General features: G+C 46.2%; 1 protein-coding gene across 2 annotated transcripts in view; it reads left to right on the top strand.

Moving 5' to 3' along the window:
• SLC10A7 (solute carrier family 10 member 7) overlaps nucleotides 1-23,157 on the top strand; it is a 233,703-nt gene extending 210,546 nt beyond the window's left edge. For both annotated transcript variants that reach the window (XM_066386114.1, XM_066386105.1), the window contains 2 exons: nucleotides 18,149-18,294; nucleotides 21,227-23,157. In XM_066386114.1, coding sequence (XP_066242211.1) covers nucleotides 18,149-18,294; nucleotides 21,227-21,256 — 176 coding nt within the window. In that variant the 3' untranslated portion in view covers nucleotides 21,257-23,157. The remainder of the gene's footprint in view (nucleotides 1-18,148; nucleotides 18,295-21,226) is intronic.
• Nucleotides 23,158-23,372: the final 215 nt, after the last annotated feature.

The raw sequence follows: 23,372 nt of genomic DNA, 5'->3' as shown, positions 1-23,372 counted from the left end.
TTTTTAAAATGTTAATGTTTGGTCATATTTGGTTATCTTTTTATCTATCTATCTATTTAGTTATTTATTCTTAAAAAAGAAGAGGGTGCCAATGTAGCTAATGTTACCCCTCCCATTCTTTTCTCCTCAGTCCCCAGGACTAACCACTGAGAGGGTGCTGGTGGTTACTCTCCCCATGAATGCACCTGTGCTTTTACTAACTCTGCGCAGACCATGATAACATATGTGCATATCATGTAATAGTATTCTGTTTTTCATGTACATAGATTATCTCATGGTATGCATGTCTTTTTGCCACTCACAATTAACCATCAATGTTGTTATTGAGATTATCCACAGTAATAGATATAGATCCTTTTTTTATTTTTAGTATTATATCCTACAAGTATAGTGGGTTATTTTTTTCTTTGTAACTTGACATTTAAGTTTCCAAATATTTGAAGGGAAAAATGCGTGTGTGTGTGCGACAGCTTACTTTCATTCAAACCGGCCGGCAAGGTAGTGGGGTGCAGCTCTCCTTCACCTAACCAAGTTCTCTGGCCATGTGCTCTGTCTGCCAGAGAGAATCTGGAACTCATGCAGGACCAACTTGGGGCAGGTCACTTCCCAGCAGTCCTGAACATGCACCAGCTCACGTCACTCCCACAGGCACTCCTGTGGACCTTACATGACAAATCAACCAGGTATCGCTTCGGCAAAATGGGTTTGTCCAGGAAACACAGAGGATTGCAGTCTAGAGCGTGCAGCCATTGGGCTACGTGCAAGTCCACCGGAACATGGAGGAAGCTGTTATAGAGCCGAAGAGGAAGTTGGGAGTGCTATTAACCGAGCGTTCTTCCGGATTGAAGTCGGGCGTGAGAAGCTCTCCTTCTGGCCTCCAACTTGCCTTTACATGCGGTTTCTACTTACTAACGTTTGACACCGCGGATAAGGACAGGTTCTCAGGTGATAAACAAGCTGCCCGTGTCGCGTAATCCCACGTGGCAGAGCCAGAACTGGAGCTGGGTCTGACGCTTAGCCGTGTGCTGAGCTGACCTGAGAGTCCTGCAAAAGGTTCTGGGCTGTGAGGCGGGCTCTGGGCTCAGGCCTCGGGCCTGTGGTCTCCTAGCTGAAAAGCTGAGAGCGGAGGACCTCTGGGGCCTTCCAGTTCTGACGTCCAGTACTTCTCTGATGTTGAAAGACTTACCTATTTAGCTTTAGAATCTTGAGTCATTCAGAGGGACACCGTAAGGCCAGCATTTCTCACAGGGTGGCCTGCAAAATTCTAATACATTGCTTCCTAAAATTAAATTAAATTAAAATGAAATAAAAAGTTAGATTACGGGGCCTCATCTGAAGCCTACTGATTCAGAATTTTTAAGAATAAGACCCTGGACTCTGAATTTTAACACACTCAAGAAAAGAATATTTTGCACACACGAGTGAGTGTAGGCGTCACATCCATCCACAGTCGCCTTCAGCTTCCACAGGTGCTGGCTCGCAAGCCCGGGGTCTCAGAGAAGCCTGGGACCTAGCTGGGCGCTCAGTCAGCTGTTGTGTAAGTGCCTTCTGTTGACAGGGGAACCTGTCTGGGTCAGCCTGGATTGTTGGTTTGGGGGGTAGTTTTAACTTAAGCCTGGCCGTGATATACCCCACTTTTAGATGTTTTTATCTCATCATTAGCCAAAAGGAGATACTTAGCATGTAGATGTCCTCCCAACACATGACTGAGTATTGTAAAAAAGTTAAATAAACAATAAAATTTAAGAAAACAACTCGGTAGGCCTGGACCCTGACTTCTAGGAATCACGTACTTCCTCAGCCCACGGCCTCATGGTCGTGTTTAGAAAGGATTAGAACCTGCTTCTGTTCTTCTGACCTGTAGCTGCAGTCACCACTATTGTACCAGTCCGGGTGCAGCACAGCCTCTGGATGTGGAGGAGGTCAGGGTTTATAAAGTATAACCTGATTAGAGGAAAGCCGTCTAGTTAGTGCCCACCATTCGCAGCAGTCCAGGGGGAGGCTTGCTTTCTGTAAGACCATGTCTTCCTGGCTAGCTGAAGGTAAATGTGTGTGTGTGTGTGTGTGTATTCAAAATTATTTCACAATGCTTACTATTTGAGAGTTATCCTCGTATAAATCCCTTTATGAATGGAATGTATATGACTTTTCAAAAAAAAAATCACAGTATGTAAGAAAAGACAACACAAGATGGAACCACTGTTTCCCAGAAGTCACAAACCGAAGACAACTGTCCGCCCTCGCCCACAGGCTGCCAACAGGTGGAGGCCAGTGGAGTTTGGGGCAGCCCCCATGTACAGTGTGTTCATAAAGTCATGGTGCACTTTTGACTGGTCACAGGAAAGCAACAAAAGACGATAGAAATGTGAAATCTGCACCAAATAAAAGGAAAACCCTCCCAGTTTCTGTAGGATGATGTGGCAGCATGTGCGCATGCGCAGATGATGATGTAACACCGTGTATACAGCGGAGCAGCCCACGGCCATGCCAGTCGAGATGTGGACAGTACCGAGGAAAGTTCAGTGTGTTCTGTGGCTCGCTAAATTCGAATCTGTGACCAAAGTGTAATGTGAATATCGGCGCGTTTATAACGCTACCACATAGGAATAACATTACTCGGTGGGATAAACAGTTGAAGGAAACCGGCAGTTTGGTGGAGAAACCCCGTTCTGGTAGGCATCAGTCAGTGACGAGTCTGTAGAGCAGGGGTCCCCAAACTACGGCCCACAGGACGCATGCGGCCCCCTGAGGCCATTTATCCGGCCCCTACCACACTTCCGGAAGGGGCACCTCTTTCATTGGTGGTCAGTGAGAGGAGCATAATTCCCATTGAAATACTGGTCAGTTTGTTGATTTAAATTTACTTGTTCTTTATTTTAAATATTGTATTTGTTCCCTTTTTGTTTTTTTTACTTTAAAATAAGATATGTGCAGTGTGCATAGGAATTTGTTCATAGTTTTTTTTGTAGTCCGGCCCTCCAACAGTCTGAGGGACAGTGAACTGGCCCCCTGTGTCAAGTGTTTGGGGACCCCTGCTGTAGAGGCTATATGGGATAGCTACCTAAGGAGCCCTAAAAAGTCTATGCGTGAGCCCACATTGAACTGCACTGAATAGATATGAAACTGGGAGAGTTTCCCTTTTATTTGGTGCAGATTTCACATTTCTATCATCTTTTGTTGCTTTCCTGTGACCGGTCAAAAGTGCAGCATGACTTTACAGTTCTCCTGGCCATCCTCAGCTCTCACCACTCTCTAAAGTTCCAGGATTATTTCAGTGACAAGCCCTCTCCCTGTTCCATCCTGTAGACAGCTAAATTTGAGCCCCACAATGCTGTCTCCTAGTACTATTACTACTAATAATAATAGCTCTCATTGTGAGGTTGCTGACCACTCCAGGGACTGTAGGGACTTCATGTATGCTGTCTCACTGAAAACTCCAGCCACCATCTGAAATAGTTCTTGTAGCCTCATTCTGAGCACACGTTGGAAGCAAAGCGTAGTAGGGTGAGGTCACCCAATTCCATAGCTGGTAGGTGGCACAGTCAGGGTTTAACCCCAGGTCCCTGGTGTCGAAGTCAAGCTCCTGTCCAGCACACCAGCAGTCCTCTAGAAATACCCAAGAGTGACGTGTCACCTGGCGGCTGCGAGCTCTGTCTCAGAGACAGAGAAGGAGCAAGTGCAACCAGTGTTCACGTGTGCCAGCCCCAGGGCACTGGGCAGCCCTGCGGTGGTGATTCTGCAGCTCCCCGGTGAGGGGCCTTGAGAAACCCCACGCGGGATTCTGTGTACCCAATCTTTATTCCGATGTGCTTCTTACTGCCAGCTCCCAGTGTGCCAGCTTGTAATTCTGTGGTCTCATACTTACTTCAAAGTATAAACCGCCTTGTCATAGTTAGAAGTGCCCTAAAGAGATGAATTTTACACATTAATAATGGACTCGCGCCCTAAGTCACGTACGCCCCATGCTTCTGGGAGGGGAATCCCGCAGGAAGCGAGGGGAACTCATGTCGCTGCCAAGCTTTTCCGCGCCAGGAGACTACAGAGCCTGTCCCGGCGCCTCCCTGTCATCTCTGCACTCGCTGTCAGTCACAGAGCGCTTTGCTCTCTATTACTGTGGTTCCCATTCGATCGGTGGCCTCCAGCAACGCTAACCTGTGGTCACGGAACACGGTCTTCTCCTGTGATGGAAGTGAAGGATCTGGCCCCGGAGAGCGCAGGCCCCAGAAGTTGAGATCTCTCCACCTCAGCTCAGCCACAGAGGTGGACGAATGACAACCGTCCTTTCCGAGTGGTATCCCTCCAATGATGAATCCACTCATGCCTCTTCCCAGAAGCTCCTGTAATGGAAGCAGACGCTATGAACCAGCTGCATGCTTTTAATGACAGCTGAAGCCAGCTCTGCTTTTATAGGGAAGAATAAATGAATCTGGGGCTGCAAAGCGAGGGGGACACCACCACCTCCTTGTCCTCATCTACAGCCCCATCCAAACAATGCCAGCCAGAAAGAAATTAGAGCTAGCTGCCCCATTTTTGAAGCCATGGGGTACTCAGTAGGTTTTGAAAACTTACCCTGGGGGCAGGAAGAGATGTAAAATTGGACACAACACAAAAATTTCCTAGGGACAGGAAGCCCTCTTCTTTGGAATGTCACCTGTCCTGAAGCTGAGGCCACAGATGATGCTGCAGCAGTGACACTTTCCAGACCTGCCTTTGCAGGAGTTTGCTCTGGGTACTAGTACACTAGTACTAGTACTGCTCTACTACTCTACTCTGGTACTAGTACTCTAGTACTAGTACTACTCTACTACTCTACTCTGATACTAGTTGTCTGGTACTAGTACTATTCTACTACTCTATCCTGGTGCTAATACTCTAGTACTGCTAGAGCAAACTTCCTAAATATTAATTAATAAAAAACACACCCCTCTGCACCTGACAGCAAGCGCAGAAATGTACAGGAAGCAGTGGTGTCAATAGAAAAGATGCTTTAAAAAATAATTTAGTTGATTCATTCCTTCATTCAGCAAGTGATTATTTGGTGCTTGCCATGTGCCAGGCTCTGTTCTGACCCACAGAGTACAGCAAGGACCAAAACACAAAAACGTTTCCCACCCTTAGCTCGCTCCCTTTCTAGTGCGGTTAGACAGAGAAACACCGAAGTATGTGGCACATCAGACAGTGGTAAGGGTTATGGAGAAAAATAAAAGCAGGAAGGAGAATTAGGAGGGCTGCAGTGGAGGGAAGAAGGTTTCAGATTTAAAGGGGACATCGGATCCAAGACCTGAAGCAAAGAGGGAGCAAGCCTTGTGGACATTTAGAGGAAGGAGATTCCAAGCAGAGGGAGCAGCAAGGACAAGAGGCCTGAGGCAGCCATGTGCTTGGCAGAGTGGAGGAAAAGGAAGGAGCCCATGTTCAGGGGGCAGGATGAGGGAGGGAGGGAGAGAGCTACAGGATATGCGGTAAAAAAATAATGGGAGAGGGAGTGTGTGATGCTGTATAAGACCTTATTGGCCATGGCAAGGACTTAACCTTTTACTCAGAATGAGAAGGGACGCATTGGAGGGTCTTGAGTGAACAAGCGGACAGACCCAGCTTCCGCTTTGAAAGCATCTCTGTGGTTGCTGTGGTAACTGAAGATGGTGTGGATGGGTGAAAGGATACTGTCATGGGAAACAGGAGGACCAATTAAGGGGCTTTAATCCCGACAAGAGTTTAGGGTAATTTGGCCAGAAGTGGCGACGGTGGAATGGTGAGAAGCATTGGATTCTGGATATATTTTGATCACAGAGCCAGTAGGAATTGGATGTGTATATAAGAGAAAGAAGAATTCAAGACACTCCCAGGTGTTCGGCCTGAGGGGCCAGAAGGACAGTGTTGCCCCTTACTGTACCGAGGAGGACTGCAGAGGAGCAGACTTTGGATGTGGGGGCCGATCGAGAGGTCCCTTCTGAACGTGTTAGGTTTGAGATGTCTTTTCAACCTCCAGGGGAGAGTTGGCTATGTAAGTTCAGAATCTGGTCCAGGCTGGCGTTTTCTGCGTACCGACGTTACCTGCAGCTATCAGACTGGCTGCCATCGTTAAGGCGTGGGTAGATGAAGGAGAAAATAGCTTGGGGACTGAGCCCTGAGGCACTTCAGCGGTGAGAGAGGGTGAGCAGTTATTTTGATAATAAAATGATGTGATATTCTAAATCAGTCAGACATAGAGACATCCAAACTGGCAAGCCCGTATTTTTCTCCTGTCTCACAAGGTTGAGGCGGACATTAAATCAGAAAACAGAAATAATATTTTGAAACAGTCAAAACGGAAGGCTCTGGCATTTACTTGGTGCCCACTATATGGTTGGCACTGTGTTGGGTACATAAATTGCCTTATCATCTCATGTACTCTCCACAACAGGAGTCCTGTAACTCACCCCAGTTCCCATAGCGAGAAAATGGCAGAGCTGGCACATGCTGGCTCGTTTATGTACCTTGAGATCCTTCCGGTGTCCTCCTGACCCCCCTTGTGACCGACTCAGCTTCTCAACCTGGCTCACAGTAGAATGACCTAGGAATAAGTGTCCCATAACAGTGATGCCAGGACCCACCCACCCGTTAACTGGGCATCTCAGGACAGACCCAGACATCACCAGGTGATTCTAACGCCCAGCTGGGGCCGCCAGCCCCTGTGTTAGACTACTCTCTGTGGCTGCAGGTGTGTTCTACTGAATTTCAACAAACATGTGAGTGAGGATTCTCTATTTAAATTTGCTCTACTTATTTGTTAATTAAATTGGCCATTTGTTTGTGCTGATTTGTGGAATCTGCAATTCTCTATGCTGTGTATGATTACATCCATTCAGAGGTTAAGGAGAACCGAGGAGATTAGAAAAACATTCTTATTTCCAGAAATGGTTCTCAGAGTTTTCTTAGCTTCTTCCTCTGCCTCAAAGTCTTCTGCACCAGGTCATAACTCCCCACTTTTTGTGTTATTGAGAGTAAATAAAGGGCAAGAGTAGGTTAGCAGGATGCCATCTGGTCCAGTCACGCCACAGAAACCTGAGTCAACCTTCTGAAGAAAGATGGAGGTCAGGAGAAATAACTGCTTCCCAGTCCCCAAGTCAAAACTGCCGTGTCCTGTTACGTCGGAAGGCGTCTTTTCTGAGGTTTATGTTCATTATACACTGGGTAGCATCAGGAAGTTTACTGCTGGAGGGTGATTACTGGCCACGTTGCTAAAACAAAACAAACAAAAAATGTATATTAAAAATAATGACTCACTCTCCCCCACTCTCTAAAATGAACAAATGAAATTTAAAAAATATTAATGTTTATTTGGGTCACAGTTTACTCACGTTTGCTGCTTGGCTATGAGTTTTGAGTCTTCTGGAAGTCGCACCCTGAAAGTCCCATCAGCTTCTCCGCCTCAGACTTAAAAATGTTGGAGTGATTTCCTTCATTTATGTAAAAATATACCTTTAAAAAGTCCTGTAAAATTAAACAAGGCTTTCCAGAGCCAGTCAGATGGAGCCGGTTCTGTGTTGATGACCACGTTAAATATATTCTGGTGACTGTGTTATTTTTGACATATGAAATTCCCGTTTCTTTCTATTTGATGTTCTCACATCGCTGAGTGTGAACAGAAGCCAGATTTTGTCTTTAGAAGACAAATGGCTCTTCCTTCACATCCTAGAAACATAAAAAAAAGAAAAGAAAAGTCATCTCACTATACTTCTTGCCCAGCTTGTCTCGGGAAATACGATGGTGACTCCTCCCGGAAGACACCGCCAATATTTGAATGAAGGCTCCGTGGCTCGGTTCTCTAATTCATTCTTGAATTCCCTGCTTGCTAATTATTCCGACAATGCTTTCAGACAGGTGAGGGTGTACCTAATCTTCCGAGGCGGAACCTTTCAATTTGGTAGAGTTAAATGTTTCATTTCAGCATCTGGTAAGCGGGCTCAGGCCATTCATTAAACATCTTTTCCAATCTGAACATGCCTGTTGCAAAACAGGAATAACACCAGCTGCTCGTTTGGGTCTAGCTTGCATCTTTATTTACATAAATCTTCCAGCAAAGTGGTAGGATTACAGCCCATGTGACTGAAGGCAAAACACAATCTTTAATTTTCCTAATGGGCCCGAAAATGGTCATCAACCAACTTTTATTCCAAGCGAATCCAAGGCCAGCCACACAAGTACTATCTTTGTTGAAAGGAGTGGCTCTCTTCCTTTCAGACTTTTCCAGTGTAAATATTATCATTCTTAGGTTTCACCCGCTATTATTCTATGTTAATATTATCAAGCACCTCTTCTCTCTGGGGTTCCCAAGGACTCTGACTAAGTACCACTCAGGCATTGCGGCACATGCTGTAGTATAGTGAAGAACACAGAGCTGGTATGTCTGCATTTATTTACATCCTTTCGCTAGCGACGCGTGGCCTTGGGTGAGTTTTTATTCACTCGCAGCCTCAGTTTCCTTATCTGAGAAATGGAGATCAGAATGGTGGCTTTGCTCACATTGCAGATAGGGGGAGAGCGTGAGTTGCTGTTTGCGCACTCTCAGAACCCCTAGGAAGCCCTGTGTCATTATTTTCCGCAGTCTGTAGTCAGCTTTCCCGACGCACAAATGAAAACAGAAATGCCCCTGAACTCCAGACAGATAAGGCTTCTGAAGTCCCGTGGGAATGGGGTTGCCCAGAGGCTAAAACTCGAATGCTGCTTTCTTTGGTCTAAAGCCCAGGATTAAGGGAAAGATTGTTGTGTTCTCTTAATAATGGCCTTAGACATCTCGTCTGTAGCCTTGTATGTTCATTTCCCAACTCTTCCTCACCTAGTTTTCCCTTCTGGATAAAGGAATTTGTTTGAATTCCGGTTCTCACGGAGGGAAGAGGCTGCATCTCTCAGGAAGTTTTACATAAACATCTATGTCGTGCATGCCGCAAGAGCTGACTACCCCAGGAAAGAAGTCGAGCTCTAACCCCTCCTGCTTGAAGAGGGCAGGGGAGGTGGGGGCACAGCGCCACCCCTCGCGGGCAGCAGAGAGACTGGCCAGCTTATGGAGTGTGGTCGCTGGCATCTCCTGTGTGGCTTCCAAAGCCTTCTCTCTCCTGTGCTACTGACGTTGTAACCATATGACATTTTTCAGGCTTCAGAGGTTAGAAATTAAAATTCCGTTTGTACAGATCTGCTAAGGATAAATAAGAGATTATCTTGTTTGTCTGCCAGAGGTCTAGCCTGGGGGGTTGTTCGACATCCAGGAGCTGTTGCTGACACCTTCGTGTGCCACCTGGACCGTCACTGGGACTCTGAGAAAGCTACAGGAGAGCGCTGATCTGTATATATGATTTAGTTATACCTCATTTTGGATGCTGTGGTAGAAAAAGGACAGAACTATTTTTTGTGTCTCATGAAGCACTGATAGAGGTTCTGACTCTGTGGTGGAGTCACAGTCAAGATAATAGGCAGGTGTTTTCAGCTAGAGATGGAATGACACGCAAAGAACAGGGAAGCGAGTGGGACGTAGATCACCAGCAAGGGGAGGGCGGTGCGATCTGTACAATTAGAGCAAAAGACCTGTCATTTAGATGGGCGTGAATGAGAGCAGGCCACATGGTCTGTGACCTCCTGTCCTCCTTCCTAAGGGGCCTGCAGGAAGTGGACTTGTCAGCCTTCGGAACTTCCCAGAATGGGTTTGGGGGAAGTCCTAGATTAGCCAGCTGGGGGCTGAGCAGACTAAACACCGTCTGCTCCCACAGGCCACACCTTGGGCAGTTTTGGCTGACCCGCAGGCTTCTGACCTGGAAACAGGTGGTCTTTCTTTTTACCCACTCTAAAAAGCACAGTAACACAGAAGTTCACTGGATCTGTTTTGCCTGATGGCTTCTTTCTAGGCCTCAGTGCTGCGCCTTTTCACTCCGATGTTGTTACTGGTGGCGTCTGCTCTCTGCCTGGCTTCAGCTAGGTCTTCTCTCCCATTCACCGAGTGAGAGCATCAGCTCCGTGAGGAAGGGGTTTGCCCATTCGTTCTCTGCACCCACCACAGTGCCTGGGATGAAATAACACATTGTATGTTATTTTGCTTATTATTTTTTAAAAAAAAACACACATAATAGGTATATTTTACAGATAGGAAAACTGAGACTAAGTACCTTGCCCAGTGAAGGTCACACAGGGGTCAGTAGTGGACGTGGGAGTCCAGCCCATGGCTTTCTGAGGGGGGTATTAGGTCTCCTTACTGCGGCCCTGCACCACCCTGTTCCGGCTGCTGGCTGTGATAATTAGCTATCACTGCCGGAAATGATGGCTGTATCACTGAACATTAGTTTGCTTTGGGATAATCTTCACTGAAAGCCTTTTCCAATCCAGTTCCAACACTGTGTTGGACCTTATCATGGCATCATTTTGTGTTGTAGAAATGGCAGGTGATTGCCCCTTTGTTTAGTAATTGAGATAAGTCAGTGCCAGTGAGTTTGACTTTCTGTGACTCTGTCTCTGAGAGAAAAATGTGTGTGTGTGTGTGTGTGTGTGTGTGTGTGTGTGTGTGTGTGTGTTGGAGAAAGGGACACAGAGATTGGCATTTAGTGAGGCCAGAAAAGTGTGGCCCTGTTTCTCACCATTTCTCAAACACTGACTGCCATCCTGGATTACATTTTGGTTGGGGGGGGGGGCATCTATCCCAATGACTTTAAAGGCAAGCATGGGCTTTTTCTAAGAGTTCACTAATGAGGAAGAGAGAGAATTCAAATAACGATGTGCAGGACATTTGGTAGTAAAGTTATGGATGTTTCTCACTGAGAACAAACTAAACAAAAGTGGGAAATCACCATGACAACTAAAGAGAGAAGCAACTGGATTCCAGAGTTGCCAGCAGCTCTCTCCAGGACTCGGTGAAGGGTCTGAGAAGGCATGTCAGTGGAAAACAAGTCGTGTGAATTCAGGCGAGTGAATCTTTGAGAGACAGGAAATGGTCCAGGTGATTGGAGTACTCTATCTCTCAGCTGAGTAAGAAAGTGTCATATTAGCCTACAGAAGAAACAAAGGGTGTTTTTCAGTGTATTTCCTCTCCTACTCCGCAGTTCCATCCTCATTTCTGGTTCTGTGTTCCCCAGTCAGCCCCATTTCTCTCCAACCTGCCATATCAGATACATGTTTATCCTTTAAAGTGCAGTCCCCTCCCGGAGAGGTGTGTGTACAATCCTCTGTACACTCTATTAAAGCATCTAATATTTGTTCCATGTCCTGTTATTTTCAATAGGAAACATTACTTTAGGATCTACTCTTAAATAATCAACCACTTATGGCCCTAGTCAGTTGACTCAGCAGTAGAGCATTGGCCCAGTATGTGGAAGTCCCAGGTTTAATTCCTGGTTAGGACACACAGGAGAAGTGACCATCTGCTTCTCCATCCCTCCCCCCTCTCTTTCACAGCCATGGCTCAAATGAGCAACTTGGCCCCGGGTGCTGAGGATGGCTCCGTAGCCTTGCCTCAGGCGCTAAAATAGTTCAGTTACCAAGCGACAGAGCAGTGGCCCCAGATGGGCAGAACATCAGTCCCAGACGGGGGTTTGCCGGGTGGATCTGGATCAGGGCGCATGCGGGAGTCTGTCTCTCCACCTCCCTGCCTCTCACTTGATTAAATAAATTAATTAATTAATTATGTATTGAGTATTAGTCCTGTGCTTGAACACTGCCAGAGATTAAAAGAAAAATATATATAATGCTTTGCCTGTGTTCCAGGGTAAAACAAACCCTATACAAAAGAAAATAATGGCCACATAAGCCAATCCGACATGATATGCTACGGCTAGGAAGAATGCCTGCATTCTTCCAAAAGAAGAAGAAATCCAAAGGGGGGGCCGCCTTCATGTTGGAGGAAAATACCAAGCCAAGCCCAAACGAGGTCCCAGGATATAGGCACTTAGAAAGAGCAAGATCCCAGACTGGAGCTCAGCCTTTTCCAAAGACAGTGACAGCAGCTGGCAATTGAAAGTTTGATCTGATGGAGTTAACACAGCTTAGTGATTAAAAGGAAATAGACTGCCTCTACCACCTGCCGGATGTGTGGTGGTAGGCAAGTCACTTCACTACTCTAAACCTCGGTCCCTCATCTTCAAAGGGGAGAATCGCCACCATGGGGCTGTTGATGGATTAAATGAGACAATGCAGGCAAAGCCCTTAGTGGGCAGTAGCGCTTACGCAATGGCAGTGGTTTCTCACTGAAGTTGAGTGGGTAGAGGACTTGATGAATGGACATTGGAAAGTCACTGTAATTCTTGAGCAGGATATTGGCCTTAATTAAGGTGGGTGTTGAGGAGATTAATCTGACCGTGGTTTGAAGGATTGATGAAGGGAAGGGTCTGAAAACGGGGTTATGTCAGGAGGCTGTAAGGAACCTTGGCTTGGTTTTATGAGGAACTGGGTGAGGAAGGAGGTCGTGAAAACTGAGGGAGACATAGGATGGAAGGAGGAGGAAAGAATCTTTGGAGTCTGGTGGTTTCACACAGGGGTGGAGAGACAAATGGGGTTCATCAAAGATGGTCCCCAAAATCTGAGTTGTAGAAACTGGGCAAGCCAGTGACAGACCCTTCCACTCATCCCTTAGGTGGGGAAAGTTAAGGTGGTCAGGGGTGCGAGAAGGCAGTGGCTCTGTGTTCTTCTTGTGTTCTCAGCACTAGAACACTAACTCACACACAGCAGAGGCCCAAAAAGTATTTTTGAATGAATGAATGAATGAAGAGATAGACAGATAGAACATTGTGCACCTACAAATAAAATAAACTCTGCACAATGACATAAAGTCAATAGTTTTTATATTATGAACAATAAATCAGCCTGCAATGGGAATTCACATTTAATCTAGGAAGAAAAATGTCTGTTTCTCGAGGAAAAAAAAAGAAATTAAAAGAAAAACAGTTCATTCAACTAGAAAGTAGGAACTCGAAACTCAAACACTGATACAAAGGGAATATTCTAATTCTGAGAACATAAAATAAACATATTTAAAATACGGGAGAATTAAAAAAAAAAAAAAAGCCTGTTCCGGTACTGTATTGTTTTATCCTTTCCATCCTGGGAACAAAAACAGAATAAAAGAAAAGGATAAAAGAAACCCCTTACTCGCTTGTTAGAAGAAGAAAAGCGCGACTTGAAGTTCCTACCGGGCAGATGTCAGTTGAAAGCTCTGCTCATCATGGAAGGACGCTGCCGTGTCAAACTCTGTTGGATAATTTCAGACAAGCGTGTCATGTGTGACACGGACACATGGCACGCTGTACATTAGTGATTCCCCAAGTGCTCGGCTCAGGTAGCGCGGTGCGGGGAGCGCTCTTTCTTTCTCTCTGCACACGGGGCACTTGCAGAGCCGTGGGGGCAATGCTTGTGGTGGAAATTACTTTAGTCAGAAAAGGAATCCATGTACAATATGCCCCTTCTTACATCTTTCAGACAATGCATTGTATTAAAGAGGCATGTTTTTGATTAATGTTTTATAAACATTTTTCAGCATGACAGCTTAAAGTCCCTGTAAAATTGTAAATGCATGCCTGGTGTTTACTTTCATAAAGTCAAATGCCATCTCGTGAAGTCTGGTTGGATCCTGTCAGCCGCGGTGACACCAACTCGGTACCTGGGAGCATTAAAATTAATCGCCTTCATTTATATCACGGCGGTGATAGAAAGATGAAAAGAGTCCCATATTTAAATTTTACTTTTAAAAGAAAACTCTTTCTAGTAAGTTTGTTTGGTTTTTAAAAAAACCATTGCGTTTTTCTTTTCTAGTTAATGACTGTGATAAAAATGCAGTCGTCATCAGCACAGTAACTTTATGATGGGCTCTGGGAAAAGACAGACCCGTTCATTCATTCAGCACACTCCCTTTGAGCACCTACTGAGTGCTCAGCAATGAAGAAGAAAGAGTCTCGGACCCTTAGTGACTCAGTGAGGAAGATACCCAAGCATTAGACAGCAGTACCAAGGGCTGGGACACTAGGCTGAATGTGCCCCAGGTTAGGTGAGTGTCGACTAGAAGGATCCAAAGGCCAGTATGGGGACTCTGAGGATGACATCCCAGAGGAGGCAACTTACTATCTAAGGCAGGGGTCTCAAACTCGCAGCCCGCAGACTAATCCACGAAGTTCAAAATATTTTGGATAAAATTAAGTAAGCCTAGGGGATTAGTCTGCAGGCTGCACAAAATTGTTCGGCGGGCCGCATGTGGCCTGCGGGCCGCGAGTTTGAGACCCCTGATCTAAGGGCTAAAAGATTGAGCCAGTCAAGAAGCAGGTGACAGACATTCTAGACAAAGGAAGTCATGTGCAAAGGCCTCCAGGTGACACAGTGTGCAGGTGTGGCCCATGGGCGAGGCGGGGTGCGGTGGGCCCACGGACTCCTCACAGCTGGAGCACAGAGGTGGGAGAGGGGAGGAGTGTTGGGACAGAGGAGGGCTGGGGGCCAGGTCCTGAAGGTCCTTGTCCTGCGTGGTAAGCTCCTGTGTGATTTGACATAGACCAATTTGTACTCAACAGTGGTCGCTCTGCTCGCAGAGTAGGACATAGCTTGGACAGGACCAGCCTGTTTGGAAGTAATGTGGGAAGTGCAGCTGAGAGTGTGCCCTGAAAAAAGGCGGTGGGAGGGAGGCGAGTGGTCCCGGGCACCCAGTGCGTTAGTTCAACGCAGGGTGATGTCACACCCTGCTTCCGGCACGCCCAGCCTTTCACAGAGTGGGTCGTCAGTTACATGCATGCTGGCTGAGTGAACGAATGAACGACCAGGTGCATTGTTACACGGGTGAGTGAAGGGGCTGGAAAGCGGTGCATTGCGTAGGTTTCTGAAATAAGAGGGTACAGCGGACTTTCTCTCATTGACTTGAGGAACAGATTTTGCCAAATTCGTGACCAGGTGTCAGAAATCACAGTATGGTGAGCGCAGTGGCCCTTGCAGCTTCCTGACCTCTCTGATTGTCATCCTCATCGTGCCAGACACATGTCAGAGATGCCCTAGAACAGAAAGGTAAAACTGCTTTCCAAGAGTTGCTGCCGTCGCATCGTGCGTGGTGCAGAGCGGAAGTGGAGGGAAGTTGACGGAAAGCAAAATTTGAGATAAATCAGAAATTGAAAAGAAACTCTGATATTTGTAAAGAAGAATAGCTAATTGAATGATTAAAACATGAGGCAGACTTTAAGATGAAGGGAAAACAAAGGTTCCAAAAACAAACAACATAACTTGAATCACTGGAGTCCCCCTCCCCAGCCAAGTGATTGACTCATGAATCTACCATGTGACAAGGGAGAACACATGTCAAAGGGAAGTGGGTCCCAGTTTCTGAAAAGTTAGTGTTTTTTTTCCCTCCGATTTATTATTTTTAGTCATATTTTTACCACTAGTCACTTGGAGTGTTGGTGGTAGGAAATTGGATGAGTGATTAACAAGAAGGCACATAAAGCGCTGAGATTCAGCAGGTATCTGCAGCAGCCACAGTCCTCGTGGGTCCCTCCTCTCCCTCAAGCATGGCTGGGACTCAAGGCCACATAAGGACCTCTCATGTGCCACCTCCCTGTGCCAGCAGGGTCCGGCAGAAAAACAGGAGCCGCTCTTCAGTAGAAAGGAGACCAGACGGTGTCGGAACACTGCGAGGGGAACCCAGGACAGCGAGGAAACAAAGGAGTAATAACTGGGAAGTAGTCCGAGTGGGGGGAACAGAAGGAAGAAGTTGGGGTTCTCCGAACCAAGAAGCCTGGAGGAGAGGATGGGGACTCTGACCTCCAAGGAGGGCACAGTGACCTCTCCCTGGAGCTGCCTCAGCTGCCCCGTGGAGGTGCTGTTGCTGGCAGGAACCCAAGCCCGGTCCTTCTCTGGCCCTCCTCTGGTGTCCCCTCTGGGCGGAACCGCGCAGGGGGCTGACTGGCCAGGAGGAGGGAGGGGCCAGGGCTGAAGACCCAGCACAGCCAGTAGAGACTTTCTACCCGTTAGTATTAGGGTCCAAAGAAGAGAGAAGGTCACTTGAACATTGGGAGCTTTGTGAGGGTACAGACTTGGTTCACCATTCAGTCCCTGCCCCCTGGCTGCCATGGTAGTCCTCACGCTTACTTAGTTACTTAGCTTCTGGCCCACATGGAGCCACAGGACACCCCCTCCCCAGAAGAAGAACAAGTTCTAAGACTTCTGGCCTGGAGGGCTTTTTGCACAGCAGACCCCCCCACCCCCCACCCCGCTTCCTGGAGCTGCAGTCCCCGTGGCATCTGGAAGTGAAGACCTCGGACACCTAACCTGATGCAGAGAACCGGACATCCAAGTTGCCCGCACTGCAGTTCTGACTTCACCACTTGGGAAACGTTCCCATTTCCTCACGAGTGAAATGGTGCAGATGGTCGTTTTCATCCACCTCCCAGGGTCGTTGGGAGGCTGAGTTCAGTTCGTGTGTGACAGACAGCTCGGGACCTCTAGCAAGCGCTCACTGTGCGCTGACCATGACTGCCACACTATTGCTGCCTTTGGTACGCGACTCGCACACGCAGGTGCCTTCCGGGTGTCGCGTGCAGTGAGACACCTTGTACACCTTGCAGTCGATCTCTTGTTTACTTACGGTAGCAGCAGCCCGTGACGGTCCCCCTGGTTCCCATTCTGCGCCCACTTCAGCTGAATGACAGAAGTCTCAGCCAGGAAAGGATCCCTCAGGTGTATCAGCTGAACACCCATGGCCCTTGAGTTTTGGGGCAGAAACCCCTGCTCTGATTATTTTGAGGGACCAATATCCCCATGTTTCTATCACTTACTCCCTGTAGACCCCGATTTCTCCCCACCCCGACCCCCAACTCCTTAGCCTCATCTTTTCTAGACCAAGTCATCTTCCCTGAAACAGGAGCGGTATGTTCATGTCTTGTTTCCTCCTCATCAAAACTTTCCAGGTCTGCAATGCTGCTTTTCAACTATAAATAGATTAAGTGCATTATTTTATTATATTTTTTTAAAGAAAGCTCTTTTTTCTATATCGGTCAGAAGACAGAAACTGCAGAACCTAAATTGTGTACTTCTAAAGCTCTGAGAGAGACGTTGTTGGGGAAGAGTTAAGTGTTTTTTGTTTACGGCAAGGATATGCGAGGCTATGAAAGAGAAAGCAACCATGAAATACATTTTTTCATAAAGGGTTGAAATTTATTAGAGGGTAGAAATAATTGAAGAAGCAGAGCTTTCCCTCACTGGGTTATAATAGAAAGTTATTTATGCAGCATCATTGTGCATGTTTAGGAGCTTGGGCCCCTGTCAGAGGCAGTTCTCAGAGAATCAAGAGGAAAGCTAGGCTGTTCTAGCTATTCAGTTGAAATAGCTGACATCTATACACAACAGTTCTGACAATGGGGCCATATTAAGACAATTGGTAGTAATAGTTAAACTGCCAGTGTCTGAATTGCATTATGGAAGCTTAATAGGCACACACTCTGGTCAGCGGCTCACAAAATGTCACACCTTGCCTTTGGTGTGACAGAGTGCTAGACTCATGAAGTAGTATTCATTTCCCTGAGTTCCATTAAAATTTCAACATGGGGCTTAAACACTTAGCACTAATCTTAGGGTTCACCTGCCATATGCAACACTGCATAAAATGCTTTGAGATCCTTGACCCAATGAGAACATTGCAAAGCCTTTATTCATATTCACTCGGCTGAAGCACCTCCTCCATATAGCGGTATATACCATACATTATCTGACCATATCCTTCCAACTCTCAAAAGTGAACTCTGGGGCTTTGAACTGCGGACAGGCAGGCCTCCCTAAACACTAACAGACTGTTTCATGACAAAGCAAGAAAAAAAAATCCATTTGGAACTTTCTGCCTCTCATATTTTTCAGCCTTCCTGAAGCAACTCTATTCCACCCTTCTGTCCTCCCCTAGTTAGACAGCTGCTAACTTGCAGCAAGAGTTACTGGTGCCCTCAAATACCACCTTTTCAGCTTTAACTGCTTCTAAGCAGAGCTTGGAGCTTGATATAGTGAAAAGAGCACGAGCAGGTTGGTGATTCATTTGAGACCTTCCCTTTTCAGTCCTGTGAATGCAGACAGGGGAGGACGACAATGACCTATTCCAAAGTTCCAGTTTTAACGGAGAATGTCTTTAATTTGATAACAGACTGGTTTTGCCTCTAGACTTCCTGTCCTCTTTGTTCACCAGGGATTCCCATGCTGAAGATTGTGTTTGCGGGCCACGAGCACCTCTCCTTAATATCCGTCCCTCTGCTCATCTACCACCCAGTCCAGATCCTCCTGGGGAGTGTGTTGGTGCCAACTATAAAGTCTTGGATGGTCTCAAGGCAGAAGGTGAGACTCTAGAAAGATCTTATTTGAATCCAAATCACATTGAAATGCTATTTCTGGCCCTGGTTGGTAGGCTCAGTGGTAGAGCTTTGGCCTGGTGTGTGGATGTCCCAGGTTCGATTCCTGGTCAGGGCACACAGGAGAAGCGTCCATCTGCTTCTCTCTCTCTCTCTCCCCCTTTTGCAGGCATGGCTTGATTGGTTTGAGCGTATCAGCCCTGAGTGATGAGGATGTCTCCTTGGAGCCTCTGCCTCAGGTGCTAAAAATAGCTTGATGGCCCCAGATGGGAGTTGCCTGGTGAATCCTGGTTGGCGCACATGTGGGAGTCTGTCTCTCTGCATCCCTGTCTTCTCACTTAACAAAACAAAAAACAAAAAAGAAATGCTATTTCTGAATCTTACCTGTTCATACACTTTAACATACTTAGCATATTCTCATTTCTCAAAGTACATGTTTTCTTAACTAAATCCAATAATGATGATGCATTGATCAATTTTAGTTTGAACAGGTAGGTTGAGGGCTACATATTTTGTATTGTTATAAAAATATAGCTGTGCCCTGGCCGGTTGGCTCAGCGGTAGAGCATCGGCCTGGCGCACGGGGGACCCGGGTTCGATTCCCGGCCAGGGCACATAGGAGAAGCGCCCATTTGCTTCTCCACCCCCCCCCCTCCTTCCTCTGTCTCTCTCTTCCCCTCCCGCAGCCAAGGCTCCATTGGAGCAAAGATGGCCCGCGCGCTGGAGATGGCTCCTTGGCCTCTGCCCCAGGCGCTAGAGTGGCTCTGGTCGCAACAGAGCGATGACCCGGAGGGGCAGAGCATCGCCCCCTGGTGGGCAGAGCGTCACCCCTGGTGGGCGTGCCGGGTGGATCCCGGTCGGGCACATGCGGGAGTCTGTCTGACTGTCTCTCCCCGTTTCCAGCTTCATAAAAATACAAAAAAATATATATATATATATAGCTGTACTTAAGCAGGCATCCCCAAACTACAGCCCGCGGGCCGCAATGCGGCCCCCTGAAGCCATTTATCCAGCCCCCACTGCACTTCTGGAAGGGGCACCTCTTTCATTGGTGGTCAGTGAGAGGACCACTGTATTTGGCAGCCCTCCAATGGTCTGAGGGACAGTGAACTGGCCCCCTGTGTAAAAAGTTTGGAGACCCCTGAATACAGCATGTAAAGCCCTTTTTTATTTGCTCATATTGAAAGGCATGTTGCAATGAGGTAAAGGTTCGGAAAATACTCAAAACATGTACCCCCTCCACTCGGGAGCACACCATTGGTGCCCAACTTGACCTCACCTGTGTGTCCTGACTTCACCTGCTGGTCTACATATGCTAGCACCTGGCTTTAACAGGATGCCTACTTTATTTTTAATCCTCTAGACACACAATAATGTCTTTGCACAGCAAAACTGTGTTTGGACATCAAAAAGTAAAATTCTAGTAGCAAAAGAGCCCACACAATATCAAGTTCACCACACTTAGCTCAGAGTCTTGTTACTTCTTTGATATTTGTAGATTCAATTTCCTAAATTTTCAGCCAAAATAAAATCAGCTGGTTGAGTCACAGAAAGTTTCAAAGCTGTGTATACCATGGACACGCTCACAGAGCTGGTTCCCTCCCAGGCCTTGGGCTTTGCAGGACTTCGTTCCTCTGGAAACTGTGGTGACTGTTGTCAGGAGATGAGTATGAAGGAGAGACAGCCAGTGACAGAATGTCCTGCGCTCTGTCCTCAGGGTCCTGAAAACAGAAGAGCCACACTACCAGCTCTTGAGTGCTGTGTGCAAAGCACGTCCCAACCTTCCCCTGGTCCAGAGTGGACCCCTGAGCCAGAGGCTGGCTCTGCCTCCCTCTCACTGGTGACCTTGGGCACATCACTTCTCTGTCCCTCAGTTTCTGCCACACTAAGACTAATGATAACATCTACTCTTTGGAGGTGTGGCAGAGGATGTGCCAGGTGTTAGACAAAAGCTAGAAGTTGTGATTATCATTATTGACCCTGCTGTTCATTAGTATGTATGACATGGTTTGTAACGAGCTCCGCCACCCCCATTGTACCACCTGAGAAATGGGCTCAGAGAGCTGGGCAGCCCGCCCAAGGCCTATGGAGGGGCTTCAGTCGGTGCCAGATTTAGGACTTGAACCCTGGTCTCTTTGGTCCACATAATCTTTTCCCTACACCATGAGGACACTCCAAGCGAAAATACAACATTGCTTTTTGAAGGAGTGCCCTAGGTCCCAGGATCCTACCTGGAAAGGTTAACAGATCCTACATGTCACTCATTCAGTTACATAACAAAACGTTGGTGCGCCCCATTCGGTGCTGGGTACACTCCGCACCCTGGTCTCTCCCACGCAGAGTTAGAAGAGGAGCAGCTCAGTACCTTTTACTTTACTATTTATGTATTTTGAAAACTTCCATTCTTATTTATCAATGTGTGTGTGCATTATCGACCGGAATTTCTACATATAAATTTTGACAAAGAATGAAGAAAATTTTGAAAATCCTAATACTCTATCAATAATATGTAGTCATAGTGAACAGCTGGTCATGTTCCCTTCGCACAGAAACCACTCCAAACCAGGGAGCCGCTGTCTCACGTAGAATAATCCAGAAGGCTCAGAAAGTTGTCCACGCCGTTGGAGCACAAACGCAAACCCAAAGTATTCATCCTAAGAGCATCCTCGACTGTTTTGCAGACAGTACAGAGACCACCTCCTGCACAGCAGGACTGGGAGTCGCCAGGCCCGGCTAGGGGGATGGCAGTCCGCTGGCCAGTGAGGCGATCGATCTGGAACCGGAGGTTTGGCTCGGTGGCTATATAATGCTGTCTGGGCGGGCCTCTTCTTCCTGCCAGGAGCATAAATGATCTGGTGTTATTGACGTCTCCCGGGCTCATGGATACTGTCTGACTTGTGTGTTCTCCTTTCTTGCAGGGGGTCAAGCTGACGAGGCCAACAGTATAACGCAGGGCGTGCGCGCTGCGCGGCGGTGTATATACGTACAGGACTGGACAAACAGTTCCGAAGACTCGTGCTCGTGAATGTTGCTCCGACGCATATTTTATTTTTTTACACAAGAAAATGCTATAACTGCTGAAGTGCCTTAAAAATGTATTTGACAAGAGCGTTATTTCCAAAATCCACTTTTTTGGTTACTGCGGGGGGGGGGGGGGGGGTGTACAGTATTTCGGAGTTGTTGAATTTTTTTTTTTTCCTAACAAAGGGAACAGTCACCGGAAGTGACAAGAGCCCCACCTTTGTGCAATATGACTCTAATAGTTACTGTACTGTTCGAAATGAGGTCAAACCATCAGAAAAATGCCCTTCTGATGAGATTGAAAATTTCCAAAGTCTTACTCACAAATACTTTGATTTACTGTGTGATTTTTTTTTCTACAACTGTGACATGCCTCTTATCAACTCAGCAGGGGTCATAGACTGAAGCACTATCTGCGTCTCTTGACATCTGTTTCTCAGACATTCCTTCAAATAGTTTTCACACAGAAATCCCTCTCTTCCATGATAAGAGATCGTGATATTATGTCTTAAATTTATTATAAGCTGCTTCAAAGGAAAAGCCTGATATTTGAATTATGAGTAAATTAAGTGAAGTTTTGAGGGAAACTACAGGGTTTGGTTTTCAGGTGTTTTTTTTTTTATTGCATTTCATATGTTTTTTTCTTTTTCTTCCATAATTTCTGTCCCATTTTCCAACACACTCGCGAACTCCTCTCACAGCCGAGAGTGAGACACGCAAATTCTGTGATCGATTTGCGAGCAGCGGCCTGCAATGACGGGGCCTGCTCACATTCCATGGTCAGGAACAAAAACACGCTCTGTTACACAGACGTGCTGAGCACAGATCACCCTCTTAGCCAGAAGCAGCCTGTTACATTTTGAATTAACACATCTGAGACAAGTTATTAATGAGAATTTTCATGGCAGATTTGTTTGCAACATTAAAAAAATCATAATAAAATCACATTGCTCTTAGGAATAAATGGAAGTATAAAGGTCATAAATGCAAGCAGATGTTACAGACACACATTCTCTCTAGCCAAATAAAAATAAAAGATGGGCATACGGAGTGCAAAACCATTCATTAACCAAAATATCACGTAAAATCAGTGCCCGGTTGGACTTCCGCTTTCAAACGAGCGTCCGGTATTTGCTTCCTCTCTGGCGGGAAGATTTTCACAGGCCCAAGCAGAGAACAAAGCAAGGGACAGAATTAAGGGAACACTTCTCTGTGACACCCTTTCTACACATCCTTTCTTGACTTGACAGCGGTACTGGCATCCCGGGTCACACTGAGGCCGCACTCGATCCTGCTCTGCTGGTTTGTTGTTGTTTTGTCAACAACAAAAAGAAGTCATTCCCTTCACCTTACCAAGTTTATCAAGAGTGTAAATGTGTATTTCTTACTACTACGAGGTCTCATCTTATGGTTCTTCTGACTCATTTCAGTATAACTGGATTTCACAAATTTCAGAAGAGTTATCCTCAGTGTCAGTTTTAAAGCTAGTACCAGACCCTGCAAAAAAAAAAAAAAAACAACTATGCTGAACGGGCTGTTTGTCGAGAATTTCTGTTGTCAAGGCTTTCTCTTATGTCTAAAATTATAATACTTCTGCTTGATACTTTGGATGCTTACGTATGGGACACAGAAAGGTTTTCATGGTTTGTTCCTATACACTTCTTTGAATTTCAGAGTAAATGAAATTGTCTGTTTATCTGTCTGTCTGAGTTATCATAAAAGCTAGCATTAGAATACTGATCCCCCCCAACTTATCTACCTCTATTATCAAACACCTAGAGAGGGTGTGTGATTATGGGATAAAATTCAACTGAAAATGCTATAACATCTTTTGCTTTAAAAAAAAAAGTGTTTTGTTTTCAAATAATCTTTTTTTACACAGTGAATTTTGGTGGCTTTAGTAATATGTTTATGCCTTTTTGTTTTTTTTATATAAATGCTGTGGCATATTTTTCCATAAAGAACAAAAAAAACAAGATCAAAATTTATTTTTAATTCATGTTGATTGGGATTTAATAATTCATGTCTTAAAATGCTTTATTA

Source organism: Saccopteryx leptura, chromosome 1 (assembly GCF_036850995.1).
Source record: "Saccopteryx leptura isolate mSacLep1 chromosome 1, mSacLep1_pri_phased_curated, whole genome shotgun sequence".
NCBI lineage: Eukaryota > Metazoa > Chordata > Mammalia > Chiroptera > Emballonuridae > Saccopteryx > Saccopteryx leptura.
The sequence above is the reverse complement of the archived record's forward strand: the minus strand, read 5'-3'. Positions and strand labels throughout refer to the sequence as shown.